The sequence below is a fragment of the Daktulosphaira vitifoliae genome, unplaced genomic scaffold, assembly GCF_025091365.1.
Source record: "Daktulosphaira vitifoliae isolate Bord-2020 unplaced genomic scaffold, ASM2509136v1 Scaffold_4, whole genome shotgun sequence".
In the NCBI taxonomy this organism is placed as follows: Eukaryota; Metazoa; Arthropoda; class Insecta; order Hemiptera; family Phylloxeridae; genus Daktulosphaira; species Daktulosphaira vitifoliae.
This window is the reverse complement of record NW_026099575.1, coordinates 15,324,421-15,346,255: the sequence shown is the minus strand read 5'-3', so window position 1 is coordinate 15,346,255 and position 21,835 is coordinate 15,324,421. Positions and strand designations below refer to the sequence as shown.

The following is a 21,835-nucleotide window of genomic DNA, read 5'->3' as shown; positions in this document are numbered from 1 at the left end:
TTATCGTAACATATCAGTTAAATAGAAATCGTAGAAATCATTTCTATTTAACTTTTAGTGTTTAAAAAGATTCTACAATTGAAATATGCAGACCTAAATTAATTTTAATGATTTACTTTAACTAAAAAAACCAATAATAAAAAAAATATTAAAAAAATGTACTCAATTGAGTGTACTATAAATTTTGATTATAATTATAAAAATCCATTATTAAATTCGGGCGAAACTAAAAATAATTTTTTTTAGATTTGTGATTTATATAGCAACATGTTACCAATAAATTTAGAATATTAACAGTCAATAATATTCCAAACATTTGGAATGTTAAAGACTATTAGTAACACACACAAATAGAGTTAAAAATTTAATAAATTAAAAAGTAAAATTATTTACTTTTGCAGTTGAATATTTTTATCACATTAAATCTAATTCAACAATAAATAAATTTTTTTTTATATATTGAGGGTAATATCTTCAACTAAATACGAATTGTAATCATTTGACATATCGTTGAAAAAAGTTGGTTGATTGAGAGTTGGAAAAATAAATCGCAGCAAAAAAGAAACACTAGTAAAATAATATTAGCATGAATAAGAAATTTCTTCTCATGAGGGGAGACTACAGTGATGGGATCCTTGATATTTATTGAAGTTAATAAATCTAAATGAGATAAAAATCAAATGATTTGAAGATTTTTCTAACTTAAAAAAAGAAAAATATTAATTGTCACAGGTGGATTCGAACTTGGTACCCTAACCATGAGAGACACTTGTGTTACTGATTCGGCAATTGTTGTTTGTTTCTTTCGCCGATAAATGTAATCATCAATTCAAACTGATTCAAATTTTAAAGTTATTTTTTCGACTTTAAAAAAGCTAAAAAATTTAAATAAGTTTAACTTCTTATGTCTTATGAACTTTATTCTAAATAATAATATAAGCTTTAATTTAAAATTAAATAAAAGTGTCAATATTTCCGGAATATTTTCAAAAATTATATTGAATAAGCTTAACTTGTGTGCAAAAATTATTTGTTTGAATTCCCCCTGCGGGCCGGTTTAGAGTCAGATTTTCAAAAAAATTATATCAAATGAAAGAAAAATATCTAAGGTTTCAATACAAAAAATATAATTTTAATTTGTTCATTTTTCAAAAAGTTATGGCAGTTTTAAATATTAAAATATTTCATGTTAAACAGTGATTTTTATATAAAAATTATAATTTTCGTTAAATTTGACGGCCTTTTTCCTATAGAAGAAAAGGTGAAAAAGTTTTAAAAGCCCCTGTATAAAGGAAAGTTGTCCAATTTACCTTAAAAGAATGTTAAATAAAAGAAGTATCTATAATGTATTTAGGAAAAAAAAATTGTGTTGATACATACATTATTCAAGAAGTTATAGCAATTATAACTTGAAAATATAAAATCGAAAATCAAATATTTTAACACAATAATAACATGTTTTTTAATTACGGAAGCTATTTGTACAAGTTTTTTATTTTTATTTTATAGTACATGATATATGCTTTAATTTGATATATGGTTAAAAGACGCAGAATTTCCGGAACATTGTAAAAAGTTAAGTTGAAAAAGTTAGTTTTTGTAAAAAATTTGCTATTTTAAATCCCCCCTAGTGAGCAGGTTAATTGTTATATTTTCAAAAAAATAATATCAAATGAAAGAAAAATATCTAAGGTTTCAAAATAAAAAATATTATGTTGATTTCTTAATTTTAGATAAAGTTATGGTAGTTTAAGAAAAATAAGTGAAAAAAAATGACAAAATTTACCGATTTGAAAAATTGTAATTTTTTTGGAAATTTCCCCCATTTACGGGAAACGAGAGAATTTTTTTCGATTTTTAAGGGTAATGTCTTCAATCAGATACGATTTGTGATCTTTGACGTATTGTTCATCAAAATCGGTCAAGTGAGTGCCGAGAAAAAGTGGCAACATACACACACACAAAAAAAAACACATCATTGTAAAATTAATACCTTCTCAGCTTCGCATCGAAGATAATAATTTGAAAAAAACAGGAACATTTTGTTAACTATTTTAGCTACTTTTGTTTGATATTTATTTACATGACGCTGTTTTAAAAATAATGTTTAAAAGAAAGTGAAACATTTCAAGTATTTAGGTTCAGTTGTGCAAAAGAACTGTAGTATTGTCGAAGATGTAAGACACAGTATTAAGTGCGGGTGATTAAAGTAGAGAGAAGCGTCTGGTGTGTCATGCGAAAAGGAATTCCAATGAGGCTGTTAGGTAAGTTCTATAAGACTGTTGTGAGACCAGCTATGGTGTATGGTTTAGAATATGAAGTGGTTGAGAAGAGAATAGAGCAGAGAAAAGTGTAGCAGAGAAGAGAATGCGTAGATGGATGAATGGAGTAGCTAGAGAAGATATGATAAGGAACAAACATATGAAAGGGACGTAGATGTAACGTCAATCATGGATAAGATGAGAGAAAATTGACTTAGATAGTTTGGTCATGTTATGAGAAGATACGAATCGGAAGCTGTAAGAACAGTTATGGAAATGAATGTTGAGGGAAGAAGAGATAGAAGAACAGTATAAAAGAGATGGAGGGATGTATTAAATGCGATATGAGGACGGCTGATGTGTGCGTAGATGATGTGGGAGATCGTGCCAATTGAAAGTTTAGGATAAAGATGGCCGACCCCAAGCAGTTGGGATAAAGGCGAGATAAAAGAAAAGTAAGAAGAAGACTCCTGGAATAAGAAATCTGGGGGTAACTCAGGAAATTTTAACGAATGTCAGCAATACTCTAATGTCTCTTTGGAATACTCCTCATTCAGTATTTTTTTTTAATTTATAATTATAAACCTTAAAAACATTTATAATAAACTATCTATAAACGATATTATATTGTATTTATTTTTATAAGAAAAAACACAAATAAATATATTTATTATACATTCAATTTTGTTACAAAAAGAAATTTAAAGAAATAAGAAAATTTACTTGGGCTTCTTGTAAAATTTTGTAAATAAGTAAAATGGAATGAGTAATTATATCCCTTTAATATTCGTTGTCTTGGCTGTCAGTTGTCAAGTGTTTTTAAAGCTTGAAAATCAGGTGAATTGATAATTCCTTTGAATAAAATTAGTAATTTAAAGTTCACTCCTTTTAACATTTGTTTGAAATATTTAACAATTACTTTATAAGTTAATATACTGAATTTAATAAAATAATCATCGATTTCATTTACTTTTATATCCGTTATGTTATAATTGTGTGCAATTCTCATTAAACTACCTAAATAATTTTGTGAACATTCACTTTGAACAAATTCATCTGACATTGAACAAATATTTAATTTAACACTCCCTGAATTTGAAATTTTTTTAATCAATTTCTCTAGTTCTTTTTTTTTAGCATTTTTTTTTTCTATATTATCGATATAATTTTTTAATATTTCTATAATATTCTGCATGTCCGTATCATCATTCAAATGAAAAAACTCTTTAAAGTCTGTCATTTGTTGAATTGCAATTGAACTAGATTTTTGAATCTGATTACGAATTTTACTATAGGGATTATTTTGAAGTATATTATCAATTATAGTCATGTAATTCCATGTAATATGGCCCATGAGCATTTTTAAAAAGTATATGAAATTTTCGTGAAATTTTATGAAGTTTTCAATTTTTTTCGTTAGACTTCTCGATATTACTTTTACGTCATTAGGTTTTAAACTGCGTTCGTAGCCACCCCAATATTCATTTAGTCTAACATCTTCAAATATAACCATAATAGCATCTAAAAAATTATCATTTTTAAAAACATCATTTAAAAATAAAGTTTTTTCGATAGAATTGATACTCCACAAATTTGGATATTTATTTTTTTTAAAGTAAGGTTTTATATAATGATTCATTAAAACTGTTTCTTGTTCAATGATAGATAAATTTTTCATATCAATTTTTGACAATGATTTCATACATAGATCAGACTTATAGTGATTTTTAAGGATTCCGTTTAAATTGTCATGCAAAATCCTATATATTTGTAGGTTAATCTTTTTTTGAATATCTTTAATTTTTATCATCATGTAAAGTTGTTGTGAATAATGATAAACCATCCATATGATAGGTAAAGAAAACCGATTTTCTTTAATATTGGTTGTTACTTCTAACATTTGCACAATTGTTTCTCTAAACGTCTTCACCAACTGAAAATTATTGTCAATGTTAATTGGATTATTAAAAATTGATTCACATAGATCCATATAGATTCCAGCACGAAAAATAAACTGACATTGAATTTCATTAGTATTTGGTAAACAAAAAATATCTCGTGAAATTTTATGTACAAGACAAGAAATTAATATTAAGAATTTCATTTTTACATACTTTTTCTATCTTATTCTATGAAAATGTTTTGTAAAAAGACTGATTTTATCCTTCTTTTAGATGTTATATATACAACTGTTCCGTGTCTAATACGATATTTTATTTAGCTTACTGTAATATTTTATTTGAACAAAATCCAATTATAATTATCATAGATTACACATGTGTATCAATGTAATTACGTTAGAATAGAAATATTTTATCTATTCTATAGTTATAGCACACGTGTTTTTTTAATGTGTTCAGCTCATAATTTATTAATTAATACAAATGGTTACGCCATTTAAATATTTAAAATCAAGTTTAGTGGAATATTATCAAAAAATAGTTGAATAATTGTTCATTATTATTGAATAATAATGTTTATGAAAAATAAGTATTTTTAGAATTTTATTGTTTCTACATATTTCTTTTAATAAAAATGCATATATTAAGAAAATAACTGTGAAATATACCAGGCGATTATTTAACACAACTACTTAATTTAAATAGTAGTATTAATAGATTTTTTTTTTTCAGTTACGTGATTTCTCAATTTATCAATCGAAATATAAATAAACATAAAATATGCGTCGTATATTTTGTTTATCCCACTTATATTTAATAAGAGTGTCATCTTTAATTTTTCAAATGGCAACTTATATACTTAACTAGATTATTTATTAGATAATAGATAATGTAATTAAGAAAATGACTGGTCATAATAACTTTTGGACCAGTATTTTGGAAGTTATTAACATTTTATAGTGATGGCTGTAGGTGAGACGCTGTTGTTATTATTTTTATCACAAGGCATTTCTCGACTTAATATTTCTTAATTTTTAACTTCTCGTTTAAAAAATTGTTAATAACGTCTGAAATGTTAATTCAAAAGTTGTTTGTTTTTAGAATTTGCATACCTTTTTAATAAAAATAGTAAAATGATAGTAGGTCGGTTAGTTTTTTTACACATATTACGATATAAATTACTTAATAAAAATTCAAATTTAAACTTTAATTCATTAAGATTATAGTTTTTCGCATGAAAAAATTGTACAATTTGTATACAAATTATTTTTAAATTGGAAATAATAATTAAAAAATGTATTTCTTTTCGATAGCTGCCTCAGTTAAAATCAATAAGCAAAAAAATCTACCCATCGATTATAATTAAGGATAAACATTTATTATGTAATTTCACCTCCAAGATTTTTTAAAAAGGCGTTATAAAGATAGCAATTTTTTTAATAATTTATAGTAAACATCTTTATTTTATTTTGCTTATAAATAAGCAAAATTATACCCCTTCTCTTCATTATAAGCGTTGGGTGGGGGTATTACAATTTAGCATCCCCAGAAATTTAGAAAAACTAAATTTAGCTCCCCCAAAAATTTTCTATTGTACGTCTACGCTCTTTATTTTCAAAATATTTATAACGATCAATAGTAGGGATATGCCTACTGGCTATGTTACTGTAAATTGAATACATTTCAACATTTTCAACTTAACTTTTGAAAGTGTTCCGGAAAGTCTGGCACTTTTATATATATATCTTAAATTAAAACTAATGTAATATACTTTATTATGGAAAATAAAATAATTTGAACTTTATTTTGTCTTCACGGTAAAAACAGACATCATAGTTAATAAAAAAAATACAATTTTTGTAAAAAAATTCTTTTTTATATTTTTAACTTTATAATGCTATAACTTTTTGGAAAATGTATGGATCAATGTAATTTTTTTTTATAGATGCATGATGTCTTTACCTATCATTTAGTATATTTTATTTATTTATTTGACTCTTTACCTGCCACGAGGGGAATTCAAAATGATAACTTTTTCAACTCAACTTTTGAATGTGTTCCGGTAATACTAACACTTTCATATATACCTCAAATTAAAGCTAATTTAATATACTTTATTATGGAAAAAAAATTCGGACTCTATTTTGTCTTGAAAGTGAAAATGGCTACCATATGCTATTTTTTTGTGAAAATTCTCGATTTTTTTTTTACATTTTTAACTTTATAATGCTATAACTTATTGAAAAGTGTGTGGATCAAAACAATTTTTTTATGAGAAATAATATTTATATCCCTTTTTTACTCAACATACTTTATCTTAATCAGGATGTAAATAAGGAAATAACAGATCATGTAGCTTTTGGAATAATCCATCAATTTTTTTAAATTAAACACTATCTAATGATTTGCATCGAAACGTTATTTTTGATAGTGATTTTAATCACTGTCAGATATCATTATACTTAATCCAACTATGCCACGTCACCACTGTGCTGTGACCCCCCTGTGCTGGTTTTTTTTTAGCTAATCGTCAATATTTTTAATAAAGCGTTCAATTTTACACTGTTTTCTTTGTGATATTTTTATTTTTTGACTATTCAAATTTCGTACAATAATTTTTATTCAAGTTAATAATTTCAGTTGTGTGCTTAAAAAAACACTTGTTCACTATTTGTATTCCAATTAAACTAAAGTGTGTAATAAACGATGGATATACATAATATTTTTTTTTGGCAACTCGCTTACATAAAGCCATAAAATATATGTAGAATTATTTTTTTCATTGTATGCATACTATTTATGTTATCATTCTGTAATCAAATGATATTTTTTGTTCACCGTTATTGTATTAAGTCAAATTGATTTGATTTATTATCAACTTAAGTTATTTATTCAAAAGAATATAAATAGTAGACAATAATGACAAATGGTAATACAATTTATAAAATATTATCTATATATAAAGTATTATTTTAACGGTAGTAAGTAAATATTTTACAAGTTTCTAATATCTTACTGATTATTCTATTCGAGATTTAGGCATTTCTCAAACTCGTTCACTTTGTCATGATAGACGTGTAGTATAAAATTGTTGTAAGGCTATTAAATTATTTGGATTCGTGAAACACAACATTTAAACATTTATAATTTGATCTTTTTCATAACTATTTTGTGTCTTTCCCTCTTTTATTTGATAATAAGATTTCGCTATGAATAATCAAACAACAGAGCTATTTTTGAACATTTTCAAAAAAAATTCTGCATTTTATAATATATATTTTATTTATATAAGACATATATATCTAATTCCTTGTTCTCCTAATGGTTACTCCTCTATTTTTAATGTTACAGATAAGTTCAAATTACGAATAAGGAGAGGAGAACAGATTATGGGTTTTAAAGCTCAGATTTATTTGTAAATGTAGCATAAATAATGTCACTTGTTAAGAGACCTTATTTTAAGTTGAAACCCCAGCTTTAAAATGTCTAATCTGAATTTGACTCTTATTTTTTTGGTTTGATTCTACTCTAGGATATGATTTTTATTAATTGAAGATGTATAATAAATTATTAATTCTAGCACAATATTTTTTTTCAACCTCAATCTGTTTTTTCTTAAGAAAATTAAGATTGAAACTCAAAAATTTTATATAAAATTGGACACCTGAAATACAACTATATACTACCACACCAGTTTATTCATTCCTATTTCTATTACTTCGAATAATTTCTTCAAATTACCATTTGTATTCAATATTAATTCGAATTATGCTAAACGCTATCATTGATTTTTTATTTTTATTTATGTACATTTTTTCGACAATTAGGTATTGGATATATGTCAATTCATTGTGGCTAAATTCTACACAATCAGTTTATCGTTAATATTTATTGTCAAATTTTATTAAATGAAAATAATCATATAAAACTATAATAATCACATAAATTTAATCATAATGAAAACAGTTGTTGATTTCTGTATCATAATTAAGTGTTTAAGTTACCACCGAATGTATATTCATATCACTGTTGCTACCTTTTTAATTATGTAAACTCTTTTTTACACCAACATCTGATGAACTTGAAACGTGATTTTGTTAGTCAATGTTTTTTATTATTTTCCTTTCGCATATGTAAACTTTTTCACGACGGTACTTAATTAATTCTTGAATTAATAGCTATGTAATATTTCTAAATTCATCCCTTATGCCTTGTAAGGGCGTCAACTTTGTTTTTTCAAATGGGAATACATATATGAATTTAATAAAATGTTTGAAGTTTTATTTGAACAGTAAATGGCATTTAAATTTTGAACAGAACTTTATTCGTTTATTAGATATAAAAATTTAATGTTTTAAATTTTTGAGATAATATACATGTATAATGTACAAGGGATCGCAAATACAGGTAGCTAGTTGTTTTTTATGGTGTCGCATCCGCAGATACGCAGTGAATTATGTTATTATCAAAAGATATGATTAAAGTGTGGTTGTAAGGAACATTGTTGTGAGTTCACATTTATAAATACGCCACTGGCAATACAGAAAACATATCTGTCTATAGTCATAATTAACAATAAACGATCCATATTTGTGATAGTGATATCATAAAAAACCATTTACTTACCCGTATATGAAATCCCTAGTATATTTTATATACAGGGTGTTCAGTAAGTCAGGAAACGGGTATCTATTGTTCTCATTGTTACAAACAATGAGAACAATAGAAACCCGTTTCCTGACTTACTGAACAATCTGTATAGTGTACCATTCCATAGTACGCGACAAATTTAGCGCAATGAGATGACATGAAATACATCAAATAAATCTAACTGACAACTTTCGATTCGATTATTATATATCTGTAATTTTTTTTGTAACCATATTTGTATTTTTAAACTTTATTCAAGTATATATTTATTATTTGTTTCCAGTAAGAAAATATTGAAAATAGAAATTTTATATTTTACAAAATTCCATAATAACCATTTTTGCGTTTTTCTAACAAGAAATGTTGTTGGGTCGATAAAAATTTTAGAATAAGTGCTTATTGGGTTACCAGGTTAATACATTGAGTGGGTATGTAACGTAAGAGAAGTATTCATTATAAATGCACACCAGTACGAGTTGTATCTACCCGGATCTACCTACTCTGCGGACCATAATCAACCTACATTAATTTCATTTATATCTTGTTGAAAAATTCTTTAAAGATTGCTTACATAATTTTTAACACAGTTCATTTTGCGATCTCTTAAAAAATCGCTTATAATTAATGCACGAGAAATGTAAGGCGAGTAAAGTATTATTTCATATACGCACAATCTGTTGATTGATAACTACAATTAATATAGTTTTTTGTTATCGGTGTATTTCTTATAATACATTGTATACATTTATTTTTCAATCTTATATTATGAGCGATAGTAAATTTATTGAGAAAGCATTGAATCCACCAGTTACTATAAAGACGGACTCGTATAAAGACCGTTATTAACCGACAATTATGTCGTTGCTAAGTTTTTTGAAAAGTAAACTCTCAGTAGAGCCGACAGGGTTCCTTTATTTCGTCACGTTAATATTCTCGGGTAGCTTGGGAACAAATCTGCTGTTGTACAAAGCATGTGATCCGACTGGTGGTATCGTTCATCGGATAGGTGCCAAGTGTGACATTGAAACCGAAGCTCAACACATAGTGGCTCCTATAAATGGATGGAAGGGTATAATTCAGCAAGTAATTCCGATGGTAGTGACAATGTTTGCGGGAGCTTGGAGTGATCGACACGGTCAACGAAGGCAACCGTTGATCTTAGGTCCAGTAATTGGATTGATAATTTCTGACATTTTGTCGGCTTTTTGTACAATTCAATGGTCGATCTCTCCGTGGATCACGGCCGTTTTGCAGTCGTTGCCGTTGGCCATCTCGGGAGGATCCCCATTGATGTTCATAGGGATTTTTTCTCATGTCGCCGACACTACAACAATAGAAATACGGACTATAAAGTACGGATTGGTTACATGTACTATATTTTTGGGGGGAATTTTCGGAATGCTAATTTACGGAAACATAGTTCTTATGCTGGGCTTCTTTTACACGTACACCGTTTCCATCGCAATGGGTATAGTCAACATATGTTTAGTGTTAATTTTCGTAAAAGATGCTACCGCGAGCTACACAAAAAAGCCTTTAGTCAAAGACATTATCGATACTGTGAATCCGATGAACATTTTTCGGTCGTGGTACGGCGTGATAAGTAAGACTCGCAGTCGTCATGTCTCTCTGGTCTTATGGTTGGTGGTACTCTTGTGTTCACCATTAGTAAATGTGCCTTTGGAAGGTAATTAATGAAACTACATTTTTTACGTCTATTAAATAACAAATGTTTAAAAACACACATTTTTGTTAAATGATTATTAGGCGAAAATGCAGTTACATATTTATATTTACGGAAAAGGTTTAATTGGAACGAAGTTGATTTTAGTATTTTCAATGCCTACCAAATGTCGATCTTATTAATTGGTAAAATAATTTATACATGTTAATGAAATTGACTATAACGCAGTAATTAAATTATGTAATACTTTTATATCTGTATTTACAAACAACAAATACAATCATAATGAGTTGCTAATGAGCAATTAAAATTTGTGTATTATATTTGAATACGCACTTATTAAATGCATTTATTATTTCAGGTTCTTTGATATCTCTAGGTCTTTTGAGTCATATTTTTAAATGGGACGACGCTCTAATCGGCTTATTGACATCATTTTTTGACTTATTGGCAGCCATTGCTTTCTTTTTTGCTAGTGAACCATGGCAGGTGTATTGCGGTAATTTTTAAATAAATTAAATATAAAAATTGATGAGTCAATTCAAAACTTGGGTGATTCGAAATTGAATTTTTCTTGGCGAAATTTGATTTTAAAATCATAATTTTAAATTTTGTTGCTCTTGTTTCAGTTATTTAATTGGATTTTATCTAATATTTCAAATCAAATTTTAGGACGATGTCAAAAAAAAAATATTGAGAAATAAATGAGAATAACAATCTCAAGAAATAAAATTTCATTTCATCATTATTCTATATAACTTATATTGTACTCGTGTACAGAGTGATTCATTTTTTATAAATCATTCAATATAAGGGTGTCAACTTAATTTTTTCAAGTAGTAACACACATAATCAACTAGCTTATTCAATAGATTATTATTTAATTATTAAGACTATTATGACTAGTCAATAACAACTTTTCAACAGAATTTCGGAAATTATTGATATTTCTATACTTTGGCGGGAGGAAGAGTACGACTGGGAAATAACTAACAACACCCACGTCACACTTTCAGTCATCACTATAAAATATTAATAACTTCCGATATACTTGTTTAAAAATTGTTCTCGACCAGTTTCTTAATTAACTAATATAAAAGCTAGTTAATTATGTATGTTGCAATTTGAAAAAATAATGTTGACATCCTTATTATATATAAGGAGTGGACAAAAAAAAATCATTTATTATTGATCAATTGAGAAAAAAATATACCGAATACAAAATCCTCAATATTATTTTTTGATCAATTAATCATGATAAATAAATTATCCTGTATATTCACCCAGTATAAAATTAAGGGGGTATAAGAGAGTCTAGAGACTCAAGTTCCCTATAATTAAATCTTTGCACCGAATTGAAAACTAAATACTTGCTAAACATTTACAAAAAACTGATATTTCAAGTGAAATATAAGGGAAATAATTTAGAGTTACTTATGGAATGAACTCAGCTATAAATAAATAAACCCAGTTCACATTCCTAAATCCTGACCAGTGTATATTGTGAATACGCAATAAACTTTAGAAAGAAAATAATCTTCTGTCTATAAAATTTTTAACAAATGTTTATATTTATTTACAGTTCCTCTGTTAGAACTTTTTCGAGGCGCTGGTTTAGCAATTACGGGCTCAATAGCTTCAAAATGTGTTCAATCCGACGAATTGGGTAAGTAATATTAATATTATAAAACTAATATTGAGTTATTAATTTTCGTTTTGATATTTAAGTGCCAGGAATATATTAAAGAGGGATTCATGATTAAAAAAAGAGGTTATTTTTTAAATTTAAACAATCTAAAAATTCCCGCAAATCTACTTTGTACCAGACTCCGCAATTTTTACCGCCCGTTTTGAGGGGGTTCAAAAATGTCACGTAATAACAAACCACTTGAGAGATTTGGGAGTTGAAAATGAGGTATGGCCGCCGAGTAGCTTAGTGAGGATAGCCAGAGATCTGAATTTAATACCCAGTTCGCGGGCATATATTTTTTTAGTAGTTGAGTTTCTAGCAACATTTATGCATAGAAAAAATGCAAATCAAAAAAATTAAATTTTAAACCACTAATGCTTCTTATTACCACTACAAGCAAAGTATCAACATTTTTATTAAAAAAAATATATTTTAATGTTTCTTTTATAAATAAATAAAATGTTTTGTTCAAACATTTATAAATATTTGAAAATGCGAATTAATTAAAAATCTAGTAATATAATAAATGGCTAAGGCAGTTCATGGTACCGTTTTAGGTTCAATGAATTCAATAAAATTATTGGTGGAATGTTGTATGCAAGGAATTTTTTTGCCGGTGTATAATAATGTTTACAATGCAACTTTAGAAACAATGCCCAATGCTTTCTTTCTGTTAAGTACATTACTTACAACTCCATTGTTGTTTTTATTTTGGTAAGAAAATCCATAATATTATTTGATATTTGATATAACAGTGTCGTGTTCAGGGTTTTGTCTTGGGGGTGGGGATATTCATAAGAAATTTTTTACTTCTTCCTCAAGAATACACCATTATCATTAATTTATTTTGATAATGATGGGTTCCATTCTCCATATCGCTCCTTCGTGAATACATCCATTAAACATTGTATACAGATATATGTAAACAAATTGTTTTTTCTGTTAACGAATAACTCTCAAAAATAATTTTTATCTTTATTTTTAACTTCTATTTACAACAACATTCTGATGGCTAAACAACATTTTTAGTGTGATATATTTTTTAACACGAAAAACTGCAAAATCTACAAGCAAAGACGAGTCGACCCACAATCAAAATGAGACAAATAATGTTGAAATGAATAACTAGTGACAATGATAAATCTTATGTATGAATATAATTTAAGAACAGTATTGTTTACTTAGTTTTACTATCGTTAAATCAATGGTATAACGTTTGTTCGTTGTGATAAAAAAATATTATGTAGAATAATTAACTATATATACTGTATTTGCAACAAATAAAATAGATTGCATTACTTATAATGTTAATCACCGTTTCCTATTACAAATTGTATGAGAATATCATGTTGTATAATATATAGCCATAACTATAGATTATGTCAATTGTAAAATTCATTTTTCAAAACTACATAGTTTGTATTAACCATCATCTAAAATAAGATATTACTAATGGAGTGAGAATTAATAATTGCACATGAACTTGCAAGGAAGTAATACACATATACAAGTCGATTGGTTTATCATAACACCACTGGATTACTCTCAAAATAAATACTATATTGATTTTTTATTTCTTTTAGTTACATGTAATTCTTGATTTAACAAAAACTAATTACTTTTTAGAATCATCCCTTATGACATAAACGTGTGTCAACTTTATTTTTTTTTAACTAGCTTATAAAATAGGGAATGATCTAATTTAAAAAATGACTGGTCGATACCAACTTTTGGACCAGTATACCTGAAGTTATTAACAATTTTAAGTAATAACTGTAGAACGTGTGCTACTACTTTTATCACTAGCCATACTCATCGTACCGCCAATGTAAAAAATGAGAATAATATTCTCTGGATATTATTCTAAAACCATTATAAAACCATCAAATCATAAATATCATGACACTGCTCTTAAAAATAACGTGCGTATGCCACTTGTATGTGTCTCGTGCGAGTACGTCATAGAAAATGTCATTCATGGTTATGCATACAAATGTGATAATTGTGACAAAAATGTGTGTTTATTTGCTTTACTGAATATAAATAAGGTCCTTCTTGTGTATTAATAGAATTTAAAGAATAATTTGCTCTCGAAATCTTGTCGATTAGACTGTTTATCGCCATGTAAACTTCCATCACCTAATTTTTATTTGTAAGTAGATTGATAAAATTAAGTGGTTCCAATAGGATTTGTCCAATAGATTATACACAATCAAATCTGAACGGTTCAACAATTTTCAGTTTTGAAACATGATGAGAGATTTTGTATTTCATGTTTTAATTAAATCTCGTTATCTGATCAGCGATGAAGACGTTTGATGAAAATGTTCATATTATGAAATTTTCATAGTCCAGATAAGAAAAGCAACAACATCTATTCAATAATAATATATAATTTAATACACAAAGCAAATAACAATAATAAGAAGTATTGATAAAAAACGTATTATCACAATATTGGTGTTTAGTAACCGGTCAGCGATCATTCCATTCAGTCTGTCAGGAACAACCGTCACGCGAACACGGCGAGCTCGAGTTTCATTCAGAATGTCAAAAGTTCTATCGTTTTTAAAAAACAAGGTCTCGGTAGAACCGGTGGGCTTTCTTTTTTTTATAACTATAATATTTTCAAGCAGCCTGAGTACGAACTTGCTGCTGTACAAAGCGTGCGATCCGTCTGGGACGATTAACAATCGAGTGGGCGCTAGATGTGATCGAGAAACCGAAGTTCAACACCTGGTGGCACCCATAAACGGATGGAAGGGTATGGTTAACCAGATCGTTCCGACGGTGCTGACTCTATTTGCGGGGACGTGGAGTGACCTCCATGGCCGCCGTCGTCGACCGCTGATCATGGGACCTATTATAGGCCAAATAATTTCCGACACGGTGTCCGTGTACTGTACGCTACACTGGTCATTGTCGCCGTGGCTGACTGCAGTCTTCCAAGTCATTCCTCAAGCTTTTTCTGGCGGCGCCCCATTGATGTTTATTGGAATTTTCGCGTACGTGGCGGACACTTCGACTGAAGAATGGCGCACAGTGAAGTTCGGTATGGTCACGTGCGTGATATTCGTCGGGGGCATACTGGGCATGCTCATTTACGGGTATGCGGTGGTTTTAATGGGCTTCCAGTATGCATACTTGCTGTCCATTTCGATGGGCATTTCGACATTAATTTTAGCGTCCATGTTTATTAAAGACACGGCAGTGGAATATCACAAACAGCCGTTCATACGAGACATAATGAACACGATGAACCCAATGACTGTCTTTCGCTCGTGCTGGCAAGTGATGAGCAAAGCTCGGGACCGACATGTCACACTAGTCTTGTGGTTGACAATTTTCTTCTGCGCTCCACTTGCGACAGTGCCCCTTGAAGGTTGGTACGATTAATTAAACACCTTTTTTCTCTATCAAACGGGTATGACTTTTATTGTTGTAATTTGTCACTAACATTAACAATATACGCAGCAATACTTGTTAATGACAGTTGAATATTAATAATTTTCTTCTAATAAGTGGAAATATTTTTTGGTTAAAAAAAAACATTTAACAGCTCATCACATTTTATTTTTAAAGTATATTAGTTTTCTCAAAAGGATAATATCAAAAAAAAATTTTTTTTTCTTAACAACAAAAACTAATATTTTACCAATGTGCAATTATTTTGAATCCAGACCTGTATAATTAATGATTTTTAATAATTTGACCTAATAAAAAATTATGATAATAACAATAATTTTAAACCATGTTAGATAAGTTTTCTAACTTGTATAATCAAGTTTACATAGGAACTTGTATATGCAATTGATTACTCGCTGCATACCAATTTAATGTTCGTTTTTAATAATCAGAATAACGTTAAAAATTTTCAAAATTAATCGGTTAAAAACGTATATTAAGACTTTACTGTATTACTGAAATTTTGTAGGATATAAATTCTAATATTTTTAAACGCAACATAAAAATTACAAATTTAACTAATAACTTGTGTTTAAAAGCATAGTGCATGTAAATATGCGCAGGCTAGACAAAATAATTTATTTAATATAGTTTTGCTATACTAATGTAATATCCGTGTTTTTTTTATGTAAAACAATATGTACATATAAATATATAGTATGAAAAACTATAAGAAATTATCCATAGATTCTCATATGCGAGTATGATCACTTTTTTATACTCATTACTTTTAAACACAAGTAGTGTAATTTTGACATAAAGTATCGAATATTCGTACAAAAATATATCATTTTTACTATCAATTTATCCAAATTTTTCATTACATTTTATGCGTTAAAAACTTCCAATAAATTTATGTGAGAATTCGGACATTTTTTTTAAGAGTGTAAATTATTGAAACTTAATGTTTTTTTTTATCATGAAGTGTAGTCATGTATAGTATAGTTACAATATCATTTTTACATAAAACCTCAGATGATCAACTTAGTAAAACATAGTTTACACTACAATGTTTTATTATATACTTTAATAAAATAAAATAGTAGTTGGGATTAAGGCGAGGAAAAAGAAGAAGAATCTAATAAAATAAAACCACATGCCTATCAGTATTTTATTTACACATAGACAGACTTTTCTGAACATAAAATATTATTTAACTTATCTTATATTTTTTTCATTTTAGTTCTTTGTAAAAGTTAATGTTAATTTTCAGGTTTTTTTGGTAATAAAAACAAATAGTTGAACTTTTTATAAAAAAAATCTTGTTTCAAAAAAATATATTTTCTATCAATACACTCTTAAAAAATTCACATTCACGTATTGAAAGTTTTTAACTCATACAATTAAAGGCAAATTTTGGATAAGTAATTAGTAATAAAAATGATATTTATAATGATATATTTCAGTAATATAGCAGAACTTTATTTACTACATTTTTTATATGCGCATAATTACATGCACAATGCAATGAACTTGTGTTTTAAACACAAGTGACTAGTTAAATTTATAGCTTTTATAAAAGATATTACAAAAAACGTATAATTATCTTCATTTATCAAGACGGCTGTAGCATATTTAACAATGAGATAAACAGTCGAGTACAGTATCAAATAATACTCATCATATTAAATTTGTAATACTTAAAAAATATGAATGTCAAATAAAAGTATGTCATTTATAGTGTTTCATAATTGTTTTAATAAAATATATTCAGTTATATATAATCCATTAACATATTTGTTCGAAATACTCTTGACATTGTTTGAACTTTTCAAAGGATTTTAATTATTAATCTATTAAAAATATCAATTTGGGTTATACAAATGATGTCCTAATAATTAGGACATAATTTTTAAGTGTAAAGATTGCTATATTAGTTATTACATAGCAATCATAAAACTTATGACAAACTTTAAATTTTCTTCCACACAATTAATCAAAAACACTTACTTGAAATTTGTTTTAAATTCTTAAAAAGAAGCTACATGGAGTAGTCTACCTAATTCTTATGCAGTTTTTGTACTATAAAATAGAGAATGGACTAGTGTGTGGTAAGGGCTAAATAATTTTTAAGTTATTTTGTAAAATTCACTTTTTATAATATAAATGATTAATCATTTATGCAAGTCGAGATGTGAGTTATATTTAGTTAAACTAAGATCAAAATTAGAAATTTTGAAAAGAAGGTTATCGATCGAAAGCCAAATATTATCTTCAATTTATTCCGTTAATAAGAGCGTGAATTTAAAAAAAAATATTTTTTTTTTAGTTTATATCACTTAAAAGACATTTATCTTTCAAGTGATTGTTGTGATTCAAGTGTTTTTAAATGAAAAAATATCCTTTTTGTTAGTGATAGATTTTCAACATTTTTCAAGAGAGAGTCCTAAAAAATAAAATTTACTTTATGTTATTAATACGTATTGTCTTACCTTACATAATAAATAATGTAAAAATTTGTATTTGGGAGACCCTCAGATCCCCCTTAAATCCGCCGTTATTTGTTGTAAATAAATAACGAACTACATCAGTACTCAAGACTTTTGTTTGAGAGACTAAAAACCTATTTTTTGACTTATTACATATTCTTACTAACATCAAAGTTATACAGGGTATTCAGTAAGTAAGGAAACAGATCAACTGTTATAAACAATGAGAACAATAGAAATCTGTTTACATACTTACTGAACACTCTGTTACTATTAGTGACAATTGGACAATTGGAGGGGTCACGGTCTCTTTGGCTAAATATATTATGAGTATGAGTAAATATTGAATATTTGAAGTAATAAAAAATAGTAATAATCAAATTTTAATAAGCAGTTATTGACGCGTAGTGTATTTTTCAGATCATTTTTTACTTGTAATTATTTATTACTATCTCACAAAGTGTTGTAATTTAATTAACTGTCCTCTATGTGCTAAAAAAATTTTCATTAATTATTTTGAAAACTTAATTTTATGTTATTTAACATAAAGGTCTTGTACGAACTTATGATTAATGAAAAAATGATTTATTGCTCTTATATTTCGTTTAGGTGTAATAAGTTTTTTTTATGTTGCAGGTGAAGTATCAATTACGTACTTGTTCTTTCGAAACAAATTTCACTGGAATGAAGTCGACTTCAGTATATTTAATGCGTTTCAAATGGCTATCATTTTAGGAGGTAATGTTCAATTAAGGAAACTTTATGATTGTATTCCTCGTTTCAATTTACTATTATTTTACTTATTGATCATAGACGATGCTATCTATTGTTTGATTTTTACTTAGGGTGTTTTATCAAAAAATCCGAAACTATAATTTAATTGAATAATGCATTTATTTATAAATAATTTATATTTTATAGGTTCAATATTTTCATTGAGCATTCTTAGTCACAAACTTAAATTGAACGATGCATTAATAGGACTGATAGCGTCAGTTTTTGATCTTATGGCAAGTATAGGTTTCTTTTTAGCAAACGAACAATGGCAGGTACTTTTAGGTAATTATAAAATTCAAAGGAATTTTCAATCGTTTTATTACAAAATATATTTGTCATTAAGAATGTAATACATTATTAAATTCCACAATATTTTACATCTATACATATTATTTTATAAATTTTAAATTTTCCTCTAAAAGTCATAAATTATTTATTTTAAACAGTTCTGTTTAAATAATTATAATTCTAAAAAACCGGTACATATTTACAGGACTTGTGTCAAATGTTTGCTTAACTCGCCACGTTATGCGTTTTTACTTAAAATTATCTTTATTTACCGAGCCCCTTCATTGAATAATATCCAGACTTTAAAACATTAAAAAATAACTGAATATTTAACAATAAATGAGTTACCTAAAATTAATTAGACTTAGGTTCTTTTGCATTGAAGAAAGTATTTATTTTGGTATTAAATCAATTTTCAACCCAAGTCATTTTTTTTTTATAATCTAAAGTTTGGTTTAGGTTAGTTAGTATTCTTATATTTACCAAATATGATCTTATTTAACAAGATATTTAAAACATTTTCTTACAGTGCCACCATTAGAAATGTTTCGTGGAGCTGGATTAGCAATTACTGGATCAATAGCATCAAAATGTGTAGATTCCGATGAACTAGGTAAGTTTGTGAATGTATAGTGTCCACGAAAAAAAATTGCATAAGAACTTATTATTTCTAGTGATGACTCTGTTTTAATACTTAACATTAGTATTATTAAATGATGGAATGTAGATAATGATAGTTAACATAATGTCAAACATTGGAATTTTTAAATTAAAAATATGTATAGTAATAAAATAATATATTTTTTTTAGGTTCGATGAATTCGATTAAGTTGTTAGTAGAAAGTTCAGTGAAAGGAGCTTTTTTGCCTATTTATAACACTGTTTATAATAAAACGTTAGAAACAATGCCTAGTGCATTCTTTCTCATAAGTTCACTGTTGACATTTCCTTTGGTGTTTTTGTTTAGGTAAGAATTGATTTTAATATTTTATTAAAACAAATTGTAAACTATAGATTTAATTATAGCATTCATATTATTCAACGTAAAAATAACTTAAAAAATGATAAAAGATCGAAGTATAGGTTTGAATTTTTGTACACGGTCATTTCCTATTATTTAGTACTACTAGGAAATTATATTTTTCAGTGCTGTGTACTTGTTAACTCGTACTCCTAACTATTCTGCTAGCAGAGAAGAACTTACCAAAACTAATTATCCAAGAACAAATTATATATTGGACGTTAAACCGATCAATGACGGAGATATAGTCGACAAAAAATACTAAAAACATTAATTTATTTTGAAGTTTGTCTAAAAATGTGCGATCATATTGCAAATATCGAAACGACATACTTATTTTGACTATGTATTGTATACTATGTCTTTACTCTTGATGAGATCGAAATTGTCAAGAAGCACATTATATGTTGACTTAAAAATCATTCAAATAGTTTTTTTAATCACAGTAATATTGAAAGTAAAATAGAAAACTTTAAAGTTACCAGTTTAAAAATTAATTATTGGTCTCATTTTATTTCAAGTATACTACTATTTTAATTTTTATTATAATTAAAGTAAATGTCTAATTATTCGCTGAAATGTATAAATAATTTACTATGTAAAGATGTGTAATTTTACCAATACTAGATGTATGTAATTCTCGTTATTTTTATTTTTGCTACCTTTTGGCAAATATTCGTTAGTTGATAACTTTTGTAAATAACAATTTATTTATTGACTATGACATTAACATTAAATTTCATACGTTTTTATGTTTGTAGTACTATTACACAGTAATTAACAGTGTTTGAAAATATAATATAGTTTAATTTGTTGTTTAATAAAAATTATTAATTTATTTTGAATTAATAAATGATCAGTTTTACATCGTTCTATCTCCCGAACTTGGCATGTTACAGAGCCCAATCTCTGTAACATGTTAGGATATCAAAATGATTCTTGGTTAAGCCAATAATGGACGGACCTGGTATTATGACCGGCTTGCACAAGACAATAGCAATGAGAAAATTACAAGAAAAATCTCGTTGACACCCTGGGGATCGAACCCGACTGGGTGGGGTTTTCCAACGCCATGCCAACCACTATTTATTTATTTTTAATTTTATACTTAAAATTTCCATCATTTTATTAGGAAATTAGAAGTGATTCAAAAGTACAGCCCCTTTAAATTGTTCATATGTAAAACATTTTGAAGTTATATAAACTGCTAAATATTTAGTATACAGATGTTCCAAAGATATAAACCACAATTTGTTACACAGTTGTTACAAACATAAGTAACATATATTCCTAAGATACCAAGGTATGCAACTAATAATATACGTATACAAGGTGTAACAAAAGTAAATAACATAAATAGCTAATATACAGGGTGATACAAAGATATGCAACTGATGATTTCAGTATACAGGGTGTAACAAAAGTGTATAACAAAAGTAAATAACATAAATAGCTNTTACGTATACAAGGTGTAACAAAAGTAAATAACATAAATAGCTAATATACAGGGTGATACAAAGATATGCAACTGACGATTTCAGTATACAGGGTGTAACAAAAGTGTATAACAAAAGTAAATAACATAAATAGCTAATATACAGGGTGATGCAGAGATAAGCAACTGATGTTTTGTATACAAGGTGTAACAAAAGTATATAACATAAGTAAA

The 21,835-nt window shown here is 27.1% G+C and overlaps 2 protein-coding genes across 2 annotated transcripts; both read left to right on the top strand.

The window, feature by feature from the left end:
- Positions 1–9,603: 9,603 nt before the first annotated feature.
- On the top strand, positions 9,604–13,566 carry LOC126904676 (hippocampus abundant transcript-like protein 1). Its single transcript, XM_050683894.1, has 6 exons — positions 9,604–10,499; positions 10,580–10,681; positions 10,858–10,995; positions 12,079–12,162; positions 12,744–12,900; positions 13,216–13,566. The coding sequence occupies exons 1-6, from the start codon at positions 9,668–9,670 to the stop codon at positions 13,313–13,315; spliced, it is 1,413 nt and encodes a 470-aa protein (XP_050539851.1). The 5' UTR covers positions 9,604–9,667; the 3' UTR covers positions 13,316–13,566.
- Positions 13,567–14,426: 860 nt separating this feature from the next.
- LOC126904674 (uncharacterized) lies at positions 14,427–20,779 on the top strand. Its single transcript, XM_050683891.1, has 6 exons — positions 14,427–15,568; positions 18,717–18,818; positions 19,002–19,139; positions 19,675–19,758; positions 19,956–20,112; positions 20,293–20,779. The coding sequence occupies exons 1-6, from the start codon at positions 14,734–14,736 to the stop codon at positions 20,429–20,431; spliced, it is 1,455 nt and encodes a 484-aa protein (XP_050539848.1). The 5' UTR covers positions 14,427–14,733; the 3' UTR covers positions 20,432–20,779.
- The last annotated feature ends 1,056 nt before the right edge of the window (positions 20,780–21,835 follow it).